This window comes from Tiliqua scincoides, chromosome 9, assembly GCF_035046505.1.
Source record: "Tiliqua scincoides isolate rTilSci1 chromosome 9, rTilSci1.hap2, whole genome shotgun sequence".
Taxonomy (NCBI): Eukaryota; Metazoa; Chordata; class Lepidosauria; order Squamata; family Scincidae; genus Tiliqua; species Tiliqua scincoides.
The window spans coordinates 13,505,449-13,518,248 of NC_089829.1; the positions used below are offsets into that span (position 1 = coordinate 13,505,449).

Below are 12,800 nucleotides of genomic sequence, written 5' to 3' on the forward strand. Positions count from 1 at the left end.
ACAGGACCATTTGTATGAAATGTACTGTGACTTTTGGAAATCTAACATGTGGGACAAAGCTTGCCTCCCCCCCCCCCCAAAAAAAAATGCACCTTGCTCCTTCTCTGCATTACCAGATGGAACCCACACCAGAGATGCCCTGGCTAGCAACCATGTCTCCCTCACCCCACAATGCAAAAGGACCCGGCAGAACCTGGGGCACAGCCCCCCATGGCCCTGCCAGTTCCCTGATGGCACATTGGGTGCTACCAGTAGCAAGGGTGGAGAGGTTGGCCTGGTTGGGTGTGCTGCCTAATGGGTGTGTACCCAGAGGCTGGGCCTTCCTGATGGGTGTGTACACAGGAGCTGAGCCAACCCCTGACTTCACCCCTGGGAAGCTGGACAGGTTTGGAGCAGATGTTCTCACTCTAAGGAGACAGTAACCCTTTTTCTATTCTTTGAGGGGCCGCACTGGGGGGTACCCCCAGAAAAAAAAAAAAAGCAGGCAACACTGGCCTGGTACGGGTAGGAGAGAATTTGCTCATATTATGCATGAGTTGGGAGCAAGTTTTTGAGGTCCAGGAGAGCAGGAATTGGAACAAAAAGAAAATATTTCTTTACTCAGCATGCGGTTGGTCTGTGGAACTCCTTGCCACAGGATGTGGTGATGGCGACTGGCCTGGATGCCTTTAAAAGGGGATTGGACCAGTTTCTGGAGGAAAAATCCATTACGGGGTACACGCCATGATGTGTATGCGCAACCTCCTGATTTTAGAAATGGGCTATGTCAGAATGCCAGATGCAAGGGAGGGCACCAGGATGAGGTCTCTTGTTATCAAGTGTACTCCCTGGGGCATTTGGTGGGCCGCTGTGAGATACAGGAAGCTGGACTAGATGGGCCTATGGCCTGATCCAGTTGGCTGTTCTTATGTAAGCCCAAAATGCAGCTCTCTTGGATTCCCTGCACCATCAAAGCCACAAGACATTTGGGACCTGGTGTTGTTCGGAAAGTCTTGACCACAAGGCAGAGTTTCCCCATATTTCTTGCAGGGGTTGCAAAAAGGACCCCTCCCAAAATTACGCCAGACTTCCCTGTGCTGTAGCAGGGTAAGGATGTGAAAGTGCTAGGACAGCAGGAAGGGAAGGCAAGAGCCCAAAGGAGAAAGGGGAAGCACCCATCCCTCTTTCGTTGCTCTGCTGGCCAATTGTCCTCTGTCCGGGCCTGAAGCGTGTCTACTCTGGCTGTTTTGCGAGTGCTTCAAAGGGCTGCCAGGTAAGGAAAGATTTCTACCAGGTCCTTTTGCATTGAGGGTTGACGGTGACACAGTTGCTACCCAGGCCACCCTTGGTGTGGGATCCAAAGCATGGGCATATTCTCCACCAATGCAGGAAGAAAGCTGAGTTTGGTGAAAACTGCATTTAGTTTGTAGTGGCTTCAACAGCTCTAGGGAGTAGGAGCTCTATTGTTGCAGCCAAAAGGAGGGTTGAGACCTGGGGAAGAATTTGGGAGAAGTGACTATAATGGCAAAAACTGAGGAGTTGTTGCCAGGGATTGATGCTGGGACATTCTGCATGTCCACCACTGAATTCCATCTCCTCCACAAGGCAAAGTCCACTTAGAAGATGGGGTGTCTTGAGCAGAGAGCCAGCAGATAATCAATAGAACAATTCTCCCATGGCTCACTTCTATTTATTAAGTTTAAGATAGGAGGATTAATGTGAATTGCATAACTTTTTTTATTCTGGAAAAGTGATATGTGGGGCAAGACTCACCCCCACCTGTTCTGCCAGATTCCAAGGCCAAGCTCTGCCTGGAGATTAATGCCCACTTTAAGCAAATTAGCTCCCCTTCTTTCCCCCAACGAAATGATCCTGGTTCTGCCCTGCAGTCCTGCTGGACCCCACCTCCAGGGTAGGTTGCCTGTTCAACCTGCAGAGGTCCTCTCTCCTGCCAGCAGCCTCCCGCCACTACAGCAGACCCTTGGTCCTCAGCAGGTCTTGGGCACAGCAGCCACACACCAAACTCCAGTGTCTCCCAGCAGACCATTAGTCAGTCCTTTAGAGTATCCAGGGCAAAGTCCAAAGTCAATAAGCCAAGTCACAGTCCAAGGTCAGATTCCAAAGTCAATAAGCCCAGTCTCTCTCTCTTTCTGAAACCTTTATTGGCCTAACAAACACGATTAACAATTGTACTTTACAATTGACATAACAATTTGCATAACCACTCAACAATTTAAAACAAGATACCAGAATTATTTAAAATCTGACAATGTTACTTTAAGGATCTCAGATAAATAACCAGCAACAGCTGCAGTTAAAGAATCACAAACATCACTCATGAACTTGGAGAGAGTAATATCAGAGGGGATTAGGTCAGAAGAAATCCAAGAATTAAGATGATTACAAATATCAAGGTGGACTGGACAAAAAAAGAGTATATGAAACAAAAAATCAGGCAACTCATGACAGAAGAGACAGAGCCTTGTCTAATAAGCCCAGTCAGTCTCCTCTCCTACCTCCAACCTGCACTCCTTCTACAACCCACAAACCCTTCCTGCCTCAGGTGCTCCTTATATCTCTGAGGGCCCTATTGCCTTCCAGTGGCTGCAGCTGTGCAGCACACTCTGCTAGATGCACAGGCCTTACCCTTAAAGGGGCCATTGCTGACACCACATCTACCTCCTCGCCAGATCTTCCTCGATTCCAATACACCACCCCAGAAATACACTTTGCCCCTGCTGTAGTGGCACCAGGTTTCTGGGTTCCATGGGGCAAGCACTGCACTGACTGCCCTCCCCATGGCACTTCTGTTTGCCCCCTGATGGTGCTCTGTGGGTTCAGTGGTTGGCCTGACCTGGTGGGCCATGTGATGGGTGTCAGGACCCTCAACTACTGCCTGCCAGTCAAACCTCGATGCCACACTCTGCTTCTGTGCTCCCCATTTGTGGCACTGACACCGTCCCGGCAGTGGGATAGAGAGAAAGAGACATTCAGCTTACTTCCTTCTAGTCTGCATTGGGGCAGAGCTGACACCTTGTATTTGGGAGATCAATTAAGCTGGATGGAAGGTACCTAATTCCATTACCAGAGGTGGCAGAGGCAAGCAAGGATGGGAGGGAGATTTGCTGGACACTGGCACTGGCACGATAGTGGGAGAGAAGGTGCAAGCAGTGGGGAGGGGAGCTCTGAGTTGAACACACTGATCCTTTGTGTTGGGCCTGGGGTGCAAGTCAAAGGGGCAAGAGGGAAGGTACTGTAATCAAATGAAAGAGGTAAAAGGCATTTTTCCCTCCCTGCATCTGCACACATGCAAGTACCCTGCTCTCCAGCATTGACATCGTTGAAGCTGTGATTCTAACAGAAGACCAGCAACTGCCCCTATTCTTCCTAGCTCAGTTTTCCAGGAGCTTGTGTTTCTCTTCTATTTCATCCTTTGAGGCGACAATCCTCAGCACACTTCCCTAGGACTCAGTCCCAATCAGCACAGTGGGAGTTGGTCTGTGGAGCTCCTTGCCACAGGACGTGGTGATGGCATTGGGCCTAGATGCTTTTAAAAGGGGATTGGACAAATTTCTGGAGGAAAAATCCATCACGGGTTACAAGCCATGACGTGTATGTGCCACCTCCTGATTTTAGAAACGGGCTATGCCAGATGCAGGGGAGGGCACCAGGATGCAGGTCTCTTGTTGTCTTGTGTGCTCCCTGGGGCATTTGGTGGGCCGCTGTGAGATACAGGAAGCTGGACTAGATGGGCCTATGGCCTGATCCAGTGGGGCTGTTCTTATGTTCTTAAACTACAATTCCCAGGAGGCCTTGCAGGTCTCTTGTTATCTGGTGCGCTCCCTGGGGCATTGGGTGGGCCCCTGTGAGATACAGGAAGCTGGACTAGATGGGCCTATGGCCTGATCCAGTGGGGCTGTTCTTATGTTCTTAAACTACAATTCCCAGGAGGCCTTGCAGGTCTCTTGTTATCTGGTGTGCTCCCTGGGGCATTTGGTGGGCCGCTGTGAGATACAGGAAGCTGGACTAGATGGGCCTATGGCCTGATCCAGTGGGGCTGTTCTTATGTTCTTAAACTACAATTCCCAGGAGGCCTTGCAGGTCTCTTGTTATCTGGTGCGCTCCCTGGGGCATTTGGTGGGCCCCTGTGAGATACAGGAAGCTGGACTAGATGGGCCTATGGCCTGATCCAGTGGGGCTGTTCTTATGTTCTTAAACTACAATTCCCAGGAAGCCTTGCAGGTCTCTTGTTATCTGGTGCGCTCCCTGGGGCATTGGGTGGGCCGCTGTGAGATACAGGAAGCTGGACTAGATGGGCCTATGGCCTGATCCAGTGGGGCTGTTCATATGTTCTTAAACTACAATTCCCAGGAGGCCTTGCAGGTCTCTTGTTATCTGGTGTGCTCCCTGGGGCATTGGGTGGGCCGCTGTGAGATACAGGAAGCTGGACTAGATGGGCCTGTGGCCTGATCCAGCAGGGCTGTTCTTATGTTCTTATGCGCATAGACTTCTGGCGTTAAGCATGTGAATCCTTGTGGGACAGGGAGTTGTATTTTAACATCATTTTGCAATGCTTTTGAACTTCTTTGTTGAAAAGTGGAACAACAACAAAAATTTATTCTTCCACTTTTCATAATATATAATAGCAATACCAGTAATAATAGTCTGCATTTGTCTATTTGTCTTTGGTCTTCCAGGATGCTGGATACCAGGGAGATCGTGTGGGTGATGCTGTTCTGCCTGTCCACAGCCTGGCTGAGCAGTGCCAGCACCTGCCAGGGCCCCACACTCATTCCGGGCATCCCTGGTATGCCAGGGAAACCAGGGGACAATGGCCAAGATGGAGCAGATGGACCTAAGGGAGGAAGAGGTGAGGGGAAGGACAAAAGGGGATGGGTAGCAGCTCTGGATCTTTCCGAGGTATCCTGCTATGAGAAGAAACCCGCCTGCAGCACAGATTGCATTGTTCCGCTGCACACCTGTGGTGCGATAAAAAGTGTGCCTGCTGCTTAGTGCAGGGAGCTGGCAGGCAACAGGCGGGAGAAGGATGGGTGCCCTCCACCAAGCTGCTGCCTGAGGCAACCTCCTCAGTTGGCCTCACTGATGGGCCAACCCTGCACTTCTGCTTGTAGGTGAAGGGACTCGTGTGTGAATACTCACAGGAAAACCAATGCATAAAAACTACAGTTGTTCTATGATTAAAACTCCCAGAGTCCTTTTCTGTTTCAAATAATCAGTCAGGGGCATGGCATGGCATGCGGGGGGGGGGGTCTAGGTAGGCTTGCCAGTTTGTCCGATAGGATCTTCTTTCTCTGACTTTTCCCCCTTCAGGCTAACAGGTAAATCTCAGGGCATTTGAGGGTTGCTGCAGGGCCCACCTCAGCCCCGGTTCCCCCACCCCCGTTTGCAAGGGCCCCACCTCAGAAATCTCATGCTTTTGGCCATAGTTAGGGATGCGTTGCCACCAGATGTGATGATAGATGGCTACTAGCTTGAATGGTTTCGAAAGGGCAGTGGGCAGATGCGTGGGAGAGGACAGATCTAACCATGGCTACTCGTCACAATGGTTTTGTGCTGCCTCCAGGTTCAGGGGCAGTCTAGCTCTGAGTACCAGCTGCAGGGGAGCAATGGTGGGAGAGGAGCCTGCCCACTGGTGGTTGTGAGGCCATTGTGGAAAAGACAAAGCCGTTGGCCTGACGCACGTTTTCTTGCAGATTTAAGAACCTAAGTAGAGCCCCACTGGATCAGACCAAAGGCCTATCTAGTTCAGCTCCCTGTATCTCACAGAGGCCCAGCAGATGCCTCAGGGGGCACACTAGACAACAAGACACCTATATCCTGCTGTCACTCCCTTGCACCTGGCCTTCTGAGGTAGCCTACTTCTAAAACCAGGAAGGCTGCACACAAACCCATCACAGTTTGTCACCTGGAATGGACTTTTCTGCCAGAAATCTGTCCAATCCTCTTTTAAAGGCATCCAGGTCAAGTGCCATCATCACATCCTGTGGCAAGGAGTTCCACAGACTAATTGCAAGCTGGGTATGGAAATATTGCCTTTGTGTGTTCTAACTGTCCTTACACGGTTTTAGTGGGTGTCTCCTGGTTCTAATGTTGTGTGACGGAATCCATTGCCCCTCTCTGAAGGATGCGATACCTTTTAGAGGATGGTGACTCTCCATCCCTTAACGTTCTCCTCTGCCTTCCGTTCATAGGTCCTCCTGGGCAAGCTGAAGACATTAGAGATTTCGGGGAGAAGGGGGAGCCGGGGGAGCCTGGTTTTCCGGGGAAAGTTGGCCCCAGAGGCCCAGCAGGTTCCAAAGGCCCCCCCGGCAGGCCTGGTCCCCGTGGGCCCAAGGGTGACTCTGGAGATTCAGAATCCTCACAAAAATCAGCCTTCTCAGCCACCAGGGGCATCTCTATAACGCCACGTCGCAACCAACCAATCCGATTTGACCGGGTCATCACCAACATCAACAACCACTATGAGAACCGATACGGCCGCTTTGTCTGCCAGGTCCCAGGACTGTATTACTTCACCTACCACGTCACTTCCAGGGGCAACCTGTGCATTCATCTCAAGAAAGCCTCTCCCGGCACCCGAGGCGAGAAGATTGTGGCCTTCTGCGACTACGTCTACAACACCTTCCAAGTCACCACAGGTGGTGTGGTGCTCCGGGTGGAAGCGGGTGAGACCGTTTGGCTGGAGCCAACGGACAAGAACTCCCTGGTAGGCGGGACCGATGGAGCTGACAGCATGTTCTCGGGGTTCTTGCTCTTCCCTGCAAACTAAGGCCAGAAGATGCTTTCTGCTTGCTTTCCGGAAGGTTCTGCCATCTGCTCAAAGGCTTGTCTGGAGGAAGATGCAGGTCAAGAGCAGCCCTCAGTCCTTTGAACTGTAGCACTTGCCCCCACTGATGTCCATTCCGATGTGCTTTCCATCCCCACCTCCACCAGACCTGTGCACCTGTCTTTGAACCAAATAAATGAGCCTCTCTGCCTTTGGTTTACTTTGGAGAGTTAATAACGATAGCAGTTAATGTTGATAGACTTTGTGTACCTCACTTTGGGACCCTTCAGGCAGAGAGTGAGAATGAATGAATGAATGAATGGGCAGGGAAGTGTGAGCCAGTTTTTCAGCCCCTCTTCAGGCACGTTGTGATGCAAAGCGAATTATGAGATCCGAATGTGTGCTCCGATCTCCAAGCAGGTTAAGCATTGCTTCTGAAATATCTTCTGAACAGTGTTAGGTATAACCCTTTAAAGGTTAAGTTGGCAATTTTTTGAGCAGGTGCTTGCCAAGGCTGGCCCATTCAGGAGGCCAACTGAAGCTGTCACCTCAGGCAACACTGGTGATCCATATCCATCCACCAATTTGTCTTCCATGCTTCTCTTTCTCTTTCCACTCCCTGGATTGAGTGGAAGAGGAAATGTGGAGTGCTGAGCTAGAGCATTGGAGAGTGGGAAAGGCAGAGGGTAAGGAGGAAAGCATTTGGTGTGCTGATTCAGGCATTGCAGGGCCGGCTCTGATGCCAGGCTAAGGCATCCTGGAACTTGAAGTGGTGCAATACATGTCGCCCCCTCTTACCTGGTTGTGTACCAGCTCCTTCTCCTTTTACTCCAGCTTGCTGGATTTGGAAAGGAAGAGGCAAAGAGAGCTGAAGAAGTGTGGAGAAGAGAGAAGCTGTGGGCAACAGTGTTGGAGATGGTCCAGCCCACTACTCATCTGTCCTCCTCGCTTCCTCTTCTGCAAGCTCTACCTCACCACTCCTTTCCTCCACACTTCCTCTTCCATTCCAATTCTGTCTTTCTTTTTGAGTCCGGGGAGCAGGAGAACGAGGAGCAATGGAGGCAGGTGGGGCGAGTCATGGCTACCCTCTGCCCATTTACTACCTGAGATGACCTCCTTAGTCTAAAGCACTGGTTCCCAATCTGTAGTCCGGGGACCACACGTGGTCCGTAAGACTCTGAGAAGCGGTATGCAAGGTTTCAGGGGGGGGAAATCACCTTTGCTTGCATGGTGAGACACTGGAAGTGATCCATCTCCCATGGATCACTAAAGAGGGCAGAGAATAGACTGCCCATAGCCACAACCATTGAAGTGTCAGCTGTGGCTATGGGCAGGCCATTCTCCATCCTCTCTGATAGCACTTGGGAGACGGACCACCAGAGAGGGCAGAGACCAGACTTTCCATAGCCAGAAGTGGTCCATAACCATTCCAATTTTTGCCTCAGTGGTCTGCAAGCGGACTTCTAAAGGTTGGGAACCACTGGTCTTATGGATTGGTAAGGGACTCGCTCATTCTTTCCTTAATTGTACATTCATTTATGCAGGCATATCACTCACCCTATTTTGAAGACAACACCAGCACATATGCACCAGCATATGTGCAAAACAAAGAAGCCAACAAACACAGAACATTCCCTGAATTGTTGCTTCTGGAGCAAACTGCAGCTTTGTTGAGGAAAAGAGGACGCATGTGCCCTGGATCCAAACAGAATTGGTCCTCCCATTCCCCGAACATGGCTACTTTTGAAGTGTTTCTGATTCAATGCACATCTCTTGCACACGTACTTGCACACGTACTACACACGTACACACGTGTGCATGTGTGCATGCCTAGTTTTGCACCTGAGCAATGGCATCTCAAAAGCTACCCACCTTTCCAAAATGAGTAACACTGTCGCAGGACACAAGGTGGCAGCAGACACTCAGCGTTTCCTAGCCAAGCTTGCGACTTAGGGGAAAAACTCAGGTATCTGGGAAGCTTTTACCCTGGAAGATCTGGAGAATTTCCAAGACTGGGGATGTGTTTTTTGCACATCCTAGCACAAGCCATGCCAGGGAGGGAGAGAAGGGGGTCTCCCTCTGGCACGGATGGGGGAGGTGGAGCATGGCTGCGGCCATGAGACGCAGAAGGATCTGCCCTTTTCTGCAGGCCCAGTTGCTGACCTTCCGAAGGACCATTTTGTTTGCTTGTTTATTCTTTTAAAATGGTTTGATTGGACCTTTCTTGCCCACGGCAGACAATCAAAATAAAGATAGCGACCCAATAACAGCAAATTGGAAATCAAAATGAAATGAACGAAAAGGCAGTTTAAAAAAATAAAAAACCGCTGCCATTAAAGAACATGACAATAGTAAGACAGGACTTTTTATTTGTGCTTTCTTTGTTTGCAAAATGCTTCACAAGGTAAGGACAGGAGCAGCAGCAACTGTGATCCCACAAGGGGTGGCAGCAGCATAAAACGGGGTGATTTTGGGGGCTGTATCTACTGAGTCCAGATGTCATTGTGATCAAAAGGGTGGAGTCTAGCACCAAATGGCTTGGGATGAACTGTGCCCCCCTAAGAAAAAATAAAACGCTGGAGAAATGGTCCATTGGGGCACAGTGGTAAACCTACTTCGTAAAACTGTCCTCTGCACGGATGGCACTTGGAAGAAAAAGTCCCCTTTGGGGGCATAATAGAGCTCTTCTTATTGGAAAGATCAACCACATGAATGGGAAAATAGGTCTGGCCCAAGCCTTGCTGAAGTCTGAGATGGCACGCCAAAGGCTGCCCCCCTTGCCCAACGATGAACCAGCCTCTGCTCTTCCCACTCTCCAACGTTCCAGCTCAACTCTCTCACCCTTCCACATTTCCTCTACCTCTTTGTCCTCCCTCTTCCTTTAGCAACCCCAAGAGTGGAAGGAGAAGGAGGAGCAGTGGAAGCAAATAGATGGACAGAGATGGGCACCCCCCCCTTTGCCAGCCTGCTCACCTGAGGCAACCACCTCAGTTGGCCTTTTGAATGGGCCAGCCCTGGTTTTACTCCGATGTGGCCAGCCCTTGCGTATCGCCGAGACTGGCAAGGAGAGAGGAAGTCCATTGCAAAAGACTTTTCCGAGTGGTAAAGACCAGAAGTGATTGTGAGGAGCTCCAGAAGGATCTCTCCAGACTGGCAGAATGGGCAGCAAAATGGCAGATGCGCTTCAATGTCAGTAAGTGTAAAGTCATGCACATTGGGGCAAAAAATCAAAACTTTAGATATAGGCTGATGGGTTCTGAGCTGTCTGTGACAGATCAGGAGAGAGATCTTGGGGGGGTGGTGGACAGGTCGATGAAAGTGTCGACGCAATGTGCGGCGGCAGTGAAGAAGGCCAATTCTATGCTTGGGATCATTAGGAAGGGTATTGAGAACAAAACGGCTAATATTATAATGCCGTTGTACAGATCGATGGTAAGGCCACACCTGGAGTATTGTGTCCAGTTCTGGTCGCCGCATCTCAAAAAAGACATAGTGGAAATGGAAAAGGTGCAAAAGAGAGCGACTAAGCTGATTACGGGGCTGGGGCACCTTCCTTATGAGGAAAGGCTACGGCGTTTGGGCCTCTTCAGCCTAGAAAAGAGACGCTTGAGGGGGGACATGATTGAGACATACAAAATTATGCAGGGGATGGACAGAGTGGATAGGGAGATGCTCTTTACACTCTCACATAATACCAGAACCAGGGGACATCCACTAAAATTGAGTGTTGGGCAGGTTAGGACAGACAAAAGAAAATATTTCTTTACTCAGCGCATGGTCAGTCTGTGGAACTCCTTGCCACAGGATGTGGTGCTGGCGTCTAGCCTAGACGCCTTTAAAAGGGGATTGGACGAGTTTCTGGAGGAAAAATCCATTATGGGGTACAAGCCATGATGTGTATGCGCAACCTCCTGATTTTAGGAATGGGTTAAGTCAGAATGCCAGATGTAGGGGAGAGCACCAGGACGAGGTCTCTTGTTATCTGGTGTGCTCCCTGGGGCATTTGGTGGGCCGCTGTGAGATACAGGAAGCTGGACTAGATGGGCCTATGGCCTGATCCAGTGGGGCTGTACTTATGTTCTTATGTTCTTATGTAAAGACACCTTTGCAAAGAATCAAGTAAGCAATATGTTTTCCATTTGAGCACCTTGGCTAGGAAATCATTCTGTGTCTGCCAAAAAGAGACTTTAAGGAGGACAAAAAAAATACCTGATTGATTCCCCCCCCCCCAGCATTGTCTGGCTCCATCATCATACAGGAGCAGGTGGTTCCCCCCCATAGAACAGCTTTTACAGAAAGGTTAATGTCATAATGTGGGGCATCCTTGCATTCCATGCTGGGGCTGCCAGTTTGCCCCAAGTGACTGTTTCTCCAGCAATTTTTTTTCTTTATTTTCAAATGGACAGCAATAAATGTTAATCTCAGGCTGTTTGGAGGCAAGTAGCAACACTGGAGGGGGGGGGAACTGGGGTGAACCTACAGGGTGTCATGCTCTGGAGTAGGATGGGGCAGTGGCAGAGCTAAGAAGGCCAGAGGGGGGGTCCATTGCCCCAGGTGCCATGACTTGAGGGGTGTCAAGGGGGTGCCTTTCAGAGGCCTATACCACTGCCCAAGCCCTGCTGAGTGAAGCTCTGTGCCACAGTTGGCAGCAGAAGGGCCCTCCCATTCACCCCAAGCCTGCTAGGGAAGCAACTGGTGGTGGCATGATGACACACCTATTCCGTTGTGTCACTGCTGAACTACTTCGGGGTGCCGTGCAGGTGGGCCCAGGCCTGCCACTGCCAGTAGCACTCCCTGCTCATCCCAGTAAGTAAAGGAGGTGTTGCAAAGCAGAGGGGTGACACCTGCCCTAGGGGGAGAACACACCAGGGGTGCAGTCATTGGACCTGCCCCTTTAGCTCTGGGTCGCATCCTGGCACCGGACGTTGCCTCCTTTATTTTTCAAGGCTTGACCATCTTGCAAGATAGAATCAGACTTGAATGGGGTCTTGGAGATCATCTAGTCCAACCCCCTGCTCAGCACAGGCCTCCAGGCTTGGAAAATCACAAAGTCTCAGCCTCAGAAGTCACAGAGTTTCGGGTTAATCTGACCCGGCAACCCCTGCTACACACAAGCACACAGTGGGGTTTGCACGCTGGGGCTGGTGGATCTGATTGCCATGAAGGCTTGCACTTTAGCGGCGTTCTTTTTCTCCATTAAACGCTACTCAGTACGTCATCGCTGCAATCTCTGAACGTGGTCACAAAGCCACGTTTGGCAAGCCCCCCCCCCCGTCACCGCCCCGCAGACTCGAAACTGGGAAAAGGGCAAGGCCAAAGGAAGCGACACAGAGGTTGCCAGCCCCACTAGGTCACACCCGCCGGGACGCAGGAGGTTGTCGGTTTGGAAGGAAGAGCCTGGCGTGAGGATGGGAAAGCTGGAGAGAAACAGAGCGGAAGGAGTCGGGGCTGACAACAAGGCATGCTGGGTAGGGATGCCTGGAGCTGAACGCAGGCCAGGCGCACTTGCTCCCTGGCCGTCCCCATGGTAACCTCAACCCAGAGAGAGCGGCCACCCCCCGCCCCACCCCGACAGCCATGGCAGATTCTAGGTCACAGATGGCCTTGCCAGTGCAATGAGATTGACAGGCGTCCAGCGGAGGCTGGTGGGTCGGGCTTTGGTCAGTTGGCAATGCGGCGGCAGGCAAGGCGCAGGAGCAAAAGAGGACCTGATGCTTCGAGCCTCCTGCTCCTCATTCCTTGTGGCTTCAGACAAACACAGACCAGTGTGCGCACAGGCTCCATGACCATATGGGACAGGCTTGGCGGTGTGGGGTTCTGACAAAGCCAGCCCATCAGATACCTCGTGTCCCCACAGGATGCTTCCCTCCCCCCCCAACGCTGCCCCTCCCTCTCCAGCCTGCTTCACTTGATGCTGATTTTGGCTGAAATCTGCTTTTCTTGCTAAGATGTTGCTTCCCCTTGGTGGGCCTGACCTCGGAGCAGGAGGTGACACACAGATGCACGCCCGGCAGTGGCCAGGGAGGCCTTCCGA

At 51.1% G+C, this 12,800-nt stretch overlaps 1 protein-coding gene across 1 annotated transcript; it reads left to right on the forward strand.

Annotated features, from left to right (window-relative positions):
- The first annotated feature begins 1,123 nt into the window (after positions 1-1,123).
- On the forward strand, positions 1,124-6,977 carry C1QB (complement C1q B chain). Its single transcript, XM_066636816.1, has 3 exons — positions 1,124-1,252; positions 4,677-4,849; positions 6,192-6,977. The coding sequence occupies exons 2-3, from the start codon at positions 4,678-4,680 to the stop codon at positions 6,767-6,769; spliced, it is 750 nt and encodes a 249-aa protein (XP_066492913.1). The 5' UTR covers positions 1,124-1,252; position 4,677; the 3' UTR covers positions 6,770-6,977.
- The last annotated feature ends 5,823 nt before the right edge of the window (positions 6,978-12,800 follow it).